Source organism: Spea bombifrons, chromosome 2 (assembly GCF_027358695.1).
Source record: "Spea bombifrons isolate aSpeBom1 chromosome 2, aSpeBom1.2.pri, whole genome shotgun sequence".
In the NCBI taxonomy this organism is placed as follows: Eukaryota; Metazoa; Chordata; class Amphibia; order Anura; family Pelobatidae; genus Spea; species Spea bombifrons.
The window spans coordinates 136,266,035-136,272,974 of NC_071088.1; the positions used below are offsets into that span (position 1 = coordinate 136,266,035).

At 41.8% G+C, this 6,940-nt stretch overlaps 1 protein-coding gene across 1 annotated transcript; it reads right to left on the reverse strand.

Moving 5' to 3' along the window:
• Positions 1 to 3,533: 3,533 nt before the first annotated feature.
• Positions 3,534 to 4,513, reverse strand: LOC128474323 (vomeronasal type-2 receptor 26-like). The gene has a single exon (XM_053456632.1). The coding sequence runs from the start codon at positions 4,424 to 4,426 to the stop codon at positions 3,590 to 3,592; it is 837 nt and encodes a 278-aa protein (XP_053312607.1). The 5' UTR covers positions 4,427 to 4,513; the 3' UTR covers positions 3,534 to 3,589.
• Positions 4,514 to 6,940: the final 2,427 nt, after the last annotated feature.

The window sequence follows — 6,940 nt, forward strand, 5'->3', positions numbered from 1 at the left end:
GAAAACTAGACACCCCAGGGTATTTCAATTGCTAGTATTTTAACTCTTTCCATGCACCATATCTACCTACAGTCTTTGTCAAACTTTGTGGTAGTCATTTTTTTGCATTCGTTTTTTCACACACATTTTACTTCAGGTATGAATAAACAGGTTCTGGTATATGTCACTATCATAAAACAGCGATACCTCACATGAATGATTGTGGCTGGCTGTTTGGGGGCAAAAGGGCCACATTTGGGGCATGCACATTTTCAATGTTGATCTTTGGAATTTGGGGATCCACTGCCCACGCCCTATTTGGTACATCTTTGAGCCGGGCCATTTCAGTATTTCATATATTTTTGAAAACTAGACACCCCAGGGTATTTTAAATGCTAGTATTATTTAACTCTTTCCATGCGAGAATTGATTTTAACTCTTTCCATGCGAGCTAATGTGCTAATTTTAGGACTTGCTCACAAAAATATATTTTTTATATATATATATATTTTATTTTTTTTTTGGCTTTTTTTACATTTTATTTTATTTTATTTTTATTTTTTACATTTTTTCAACTTGAAGGTTCCCCTGGGCCCTATGGTCAGGAACCATAGTAGTAGCTCTGCAGTTATGCACAGAAAGTGTGTGTTGCACTGAAGAGAGAGGATCTGTATGCGCTAGACTAATGCCACTCTTCCCCCTCCACTGACTTACCAGTGCTTACCTAGACTTCCCCCCGGGCTTCAGATTCCTTGATGTGTAGTGGTGGCAGCTGTGGAGGTCTGCGCAATGCGTGCAGACAACGTCCGCTGCTACTGCCCGCAGTTCCGCCGGGGCTTCTATGAATGAGCACTGGAAGGTCATGTGACGCCAGGGCTCCGTCACAGAAGCCCCGCCAGAAGAGAGGAGAGGAGGATCCAGGTTCCCTGCAACGACGACCTCAAATATAAGACGATGGTTATTTTTCTGGCAGAGACTGAGACTGAGCAGAAGCACAGGGTGTTGGTGGCTAGCAATTCTGAATGTAATAGAGGAGCCAGCATTCGAGTATTCCACTGCACTTTAATGCTTATGATAGCTGCATGGTCTCCTTACATTTTTGTGTTGTCCGTTTCCCAAATGCATTCTGGAGAACACTCCCAAATCCATCCCCCAGCTAAAGGCATATCACATATTGACCTTCATTTAGGTCCACTGCCGGCTCTGGAAATGTTACCGGTTAGTGTGTATAGTAAACTGCTATATTGTTTTCAAGGAATCACTGATTGGCTGCATCAACATTAACCAGGCCATGAAGGAGAAGTACCTCTGCAGCCACTTCAGTGTTAAGTCAGTGCTTTATTATTGTTATTATTTTTTTGTTTTGTTTTGGAAAAATTCAGATCTTCCATGGCAGTGAAGCCTGTGGGATTATTGATATCTCCTCTGCTACTGCAATTATGGCTAATTAGCAAACAAACCATTACCAGAAATGCACCAGGATACTCTGTAGCCATCTTGGCTTTGGGCCTGAGTGAGAGCTTTGGATCTTTTTTGTCATTCCTGTTAAATGATCCATCCTGAAGTCTCATTAGCCCTGGCTGATTCTGGACTTTCAATAGACTCACGGGTTATATTTGTCTAAAACAATCAGATAACTGTTCATGTAGGAGGTGCTTTTAATGGAAATACCCTCTACTAACCATGAAGAAGGTATTTTGTTAATTCCCAATTTAGATATGTTCAACCTTTATTACCAAGTAACCAACTCCCATCATCCTCAGTACAAACTCATTATGGTGTTTTCTATGTGATATAAATCTTAAAAAACTGTACCTGTGCCTTGTGGCCATAGAGGACCATGCTTAAGATTCTTAAAAGTGACATTTATGTCTCCCAACTAAAATAATCTTGTTACAAAACAAAAGTAAAAAAAATTAAGCCTAGCTACCAATTGGCATACCTGGGGATTCTCCAGGTTTTGCCCAGAGACTATGAGTGAAGTGTCACTTCTCTGGGTGATAGCCCAAACTCTCCAGGTTTTGAGAGCGGTTGTGTCATGATCTGGGTCCATACAGACGACTGTAATGACCCAGAGCGCCCAATGATGGTGTTCAGGAGTTATTGCGCAGTAGTGGGCGCTATTTAAAGCAGAACCTCTCCCCTGTGTTGGGACACAACAACTGACAGAAGTGTCACGGACCACGTCCATAGAGATGACTGCACTAACCCAGCGCGCCCAAAGATTGTGTGCAGGAGTCACAGTGCAGTAGCGGAGTTGGACAAGGCCTGGTGGTGGGCGACTGCACTCTCCCGGGATGGCATCTAGGGTTGTGCAGCCACATACCAGTGCCATGACATAGCAGCGGATGTTGTCCAGAACAAAGCAGAACTTGGAGATATACTGCAAGCACCCTGGAGCAGGCATGAGACATAGCACCAGAATCATGTGCAGGATACTGCAGGCTAAGAGTATGAAAGCTGAGCAGAGTATATAGCAGAAACATAGCAAGCAAGGAGGACATAGCAAGAAACAGGGAAACCGAGCAAGGAAAATAGGAAGACACCTGGTACAGGGCACAACAAAGGACAGGGAACAAGGCAAGGAATACAGGGGATGGAGTGAGGAGCCAGAATCCCCCGACACTTCTCCTTAAGCAAGGATAGGATATCTTAACTGGGACATGGGGAAAGGAGAGAGGAACCAGAATCCTCAGATGATACAGGGTAGGAGGGCAAAGGTACACAAAATACACATGAACACAGGCCTAGCCTAGGACTATAAGATAACAATTGGAGATTCCGTCACATCATATGGCCATAGTATGCTCAGCCCACCACTCTGCCAAAGTACTCCAATATTCGGTGGGTCCTAGCACTAAATCCTGCCTACAGAATTACTAAACATGAAATCTAAACACAGAACAGAGATCAAACCATACCTGAGACTGCAGACTGAGATAAACATAATGGGTGGGGAGCAACTTATAAAGGAAACATAAGCTGAAGCCAAGAGCAGGACTGGAATCCAGGAATCAGAGGTTCAGGACAGAGCATACAGAAATACAGGAACTGATTAAAGAACATGTGAACAGAGGCAGGGCAAGGAAACTGAAGCAAGGCAAGGGAACCAAAGATGAGCAGATCCCAGAGTTCTCCGTGTCAAACCCGGAGGGTTCCCAGGTATGCCTATGCTGCTGTCCTACCTGTTTACCTAGTAGCTCCACCTCTGCTACTTCTATCAAAGGGGTATAATAAACATGAATATAACATCCTACAACAAGAGGACAATTGATGTACATAGAGGAAGTTAAAGGGGGAGAAAAGTCCACTCAATTCACCTAAAACACAGTAATGCTCCCTCTTTCTTTTTTTGTATGTAGTCTGTACTTCTGGTTAGCCCAAGTAATTTGTACACCGAATAGTGTGATATCATTTTATCTGCACTTAGTTAAGTTACAGAATATTTTTATTCATATTTTTATTTCATAAAAACTGAAGTAAAGATCAAAATGAAAGACAATGTAAGAAAAACTAACTAGATACAAGCAGTAATTAAAGGGTTTTATAAAACAGATTAATACATTGAAAGTTAAAGTTGAACACTTAAAAGTAGATAGGTGGCCGCTAATTATTTATTCATATTCTTGAGCACATATGTCTTTGTGTTCGTTTCAGGTCTAAATAGAATTATGTAGCATTTGGGAAAAAAAATACAGCTTAAAAGTCCAAAACTTGACATCAATATAGCAAAAATCTCTACAGCCACCATGTATTTCCCTTTGGTGCTCAGATATGCCGGGATCATTGCAATCCAAACACTGCAGAACACCAGCATGCTGAAGGTGATGTACTTGGCCTCATTAAAACTGTCCGGTAATGACCTGGCTAAAAAAGCTATAATAAAACAAACAGCAGCCAGAAATCCCATATAACCCAGGACAGAGTAAAAGGCAATGACTGAACCTTCATTACACTGTATGATGATTTTTCCTTTTTGAGAGTACAGATCCTGCTCCTGAAATGGGGGTGAAATAGCTAACCAACAGATATTAATTATAACTTGAATAGATGAGCAAAACATGACGGTGGAATTGGGCAGCTTGACTCCAACCCATTTGTGCCATGCACTGCCAGGCTTGGTGGCTTTAAAAGCAATACAGACCATTAATGTCTTGGCCAGCACACATGATACAGCCACCGAGAAGATGATTCCAAAAGAAGTTTGACGGAGCATGCATGTTATATCCACCGGACGACCAAGAAATAAAAACACACAAAGGAAGCTCAACATGATAAAGAACAGGAGGATGAAGCTGAGGCTCCTGTTATTAGCTCTGACTATTGGTGTATCCCAAAATAAAGTAAACACTAATAGTATTAGACCAGCCACAAAACATAACAGAAGTGAAGCTGATGCAGAGATGAAAGTCAACAGGTCCTCCTTGTAGGATAGAAACTCGATCATCTTGGGAGTGCATCTGTCTTTCTTCTCGTTTGGCCATTGATCTTCTGGACATTGTATGCAGTTTTCACTGTCTGCAAAATTTGTTTGTTACAGAAATATTATAAATCACAGAAACTAATCAAATACTGTATTTGCTCTATTATCAGACAACCCCCCAAAACCTGAATATTAATTTATGAAAAAAAGAAAAAGCCTGAATATAAGACGAACCTAAGTTTTACCAGTAAATGTTAATTCATGTAAACTATGTGAAAATTTTTTTTTTAATAAAAGCTATGATTGAGAAAAATATTTTATTTTTATTTCCTTTTTTTCCACCTGTCCCCCCCAGTTATGCACATCTGCCCCCTGGCTTGCCACTCTGCCCCAGAAATGCCTTATACCCCCTATATGCCACTGTGCCCCATGATATGCCTTTTAACCCCCTAAATGCCACTGTGCCCCATGATATGCCTTTTGACTCCCTATGTGCCATTCTGCCTCCAGAATTGCCTTATACCCCTATATGCCACTCTGGCATTTAGGGGGTTAAAAGGCATATTATGGGGCAGAGTGGCATATAGGGAGGTATAAGGCATTTCAGGAGGCAGACTGGCGTATAGAGGGTTAAAAGGCATTTCTGGAGGCAGATTGGCATTAAGGGGGTTAAAAGGCATTTCACAGAGCACTCTGCCTCCAGAAATGCCTTATGCCCCCCCATTTAACACTCCTTCCCCCTCCCTCCTCCAAACTTACCGGAGCTTCTGAGTCCCTGGTGCGTAGTCCGGGCAGCGCGTAGAGCTCTATGCGATTCGCGTAGACAACTTACGCTGCAGCCAGGAGGAGGTGCGGTTAGCGGCAAGGGTTGTCTACAATGGACGCAGACAACCACCGCTGCTGAACGCACCTCCTCCCGGCTACAGTGGAAGTTGTGTACGTGAATTGCGTTGCGTTGTGTGGGGGGGGGTACAGGAGCACCCAGGTCCCCTGCATCGCTGCGGGGGTTCTGGATCTTAGTCTCATAGTCAGACCTAGTGGAGGTCTGATTATAAGACAACCCCGATTATAAGACGAGGGGTATTTTTCAGAGCATTTGCTCTGGAAAAAACCTTGTCTTATAATCGAGCAAATACGGTACTGTCATCTAGAATCATAATAATTAAAAAAAAAAATATATATTTTAATTTTTTTTAAGCTAATCGTAAATACCAAAATTATGAAACAATGTCAAGTGTGCATTTGACATAAAGGGAAGTTTATTATGAGATCCAAAATATATATTTAAAAGTAATTTGCTTTGGTAGCTTTTTTAGTTGTTTTTTAGTTGTGCTAACTTCTATTTTTATTAAATCCACAGTATTTCAGGTGTCCAATTCTGGACAGCTGTGTTGGAGATGTGGGAACAGGGAAGGCCCCAGAAGTGGAGGAGGCAAAGTGTTAGCTGCAACGTTAGCTACAGACATCCAATAATTTGTTTTCATCTCCTTGGGCTAGTCAGGGGATATAGGACGATCTCCCCAACCAGCACATGCTTCTCAACGCGAGCAGGACGCGTGGACAGCTACCAGCTACTATGTCCTACATGTATGTCCTTGGGAGCTGCATATAAGTCGTGTAAACGTGTCCTAGCTGTTTTATCTTGGTCTACTCTACTAGACAAACACCTTGACTATCTATCATAATGCCCCATCATAAACAATAGAATACCTCAGTCAGCCTAACACAATGATAAATGAAAATCTATGGAGGTACAATTTGATGGCTTCAGCTAGTTTCTTCTTCAGTTTATTTCATTTTTATAAATGTACAAAATACTGTTTTAATTGCAATACTATTAAATGAATTACTCTTTTGACAATATTACAGTGTTACTTTTTACCAGATACATTGGATATTTCCCCCTCTGAGCATGGGATGCAGTTATAACAACAGGTGTGTACAGTAGATATTGGAACTTTTCTTTCTCCAGGTAAACATTTAGAAGAACACCGTGATTGTGGTATCTAAAGGAATTAATTATAAAAAGAATAGATAAGCAGGCATGACAGGAGTGGCCTCGACTCTTGGGCTATGCCATGCCCAATTAACCCCTCCCTCCCAAAAAAAACCAGACAACAATGTGGAATGAAAAGGCCACAACCGATTTATTAAAGTCATTGCAACCTGTGAACATAAAATGTGCATTAACACGACAATGACCCAAAACCATTTACAACCGAGGACCCATAAGCTTCCCAGGATCAACCGGGGCCAAACCATAAACATCACCTATGGGAGGGCATCCTGTGAAGCCCCGTCCCATCCGAGGTTCCAGCAAACACGGCCAGGCAGGAACCTCCCACCAACACTTTATCACCAGTGGCTATAACACAACATAACGCCCTTTGGCTATCTGGAAATGTTTAATAATAAATGCAAGACCTTTGCAAGTAATGGTGTACCAGGAACATCATGGAAAAATTAACCTAGATGACCAATGTCATAACTGGTATGTCATTGTTATAAATGGTCCCACGTCATTGTGATCTTGGTCAC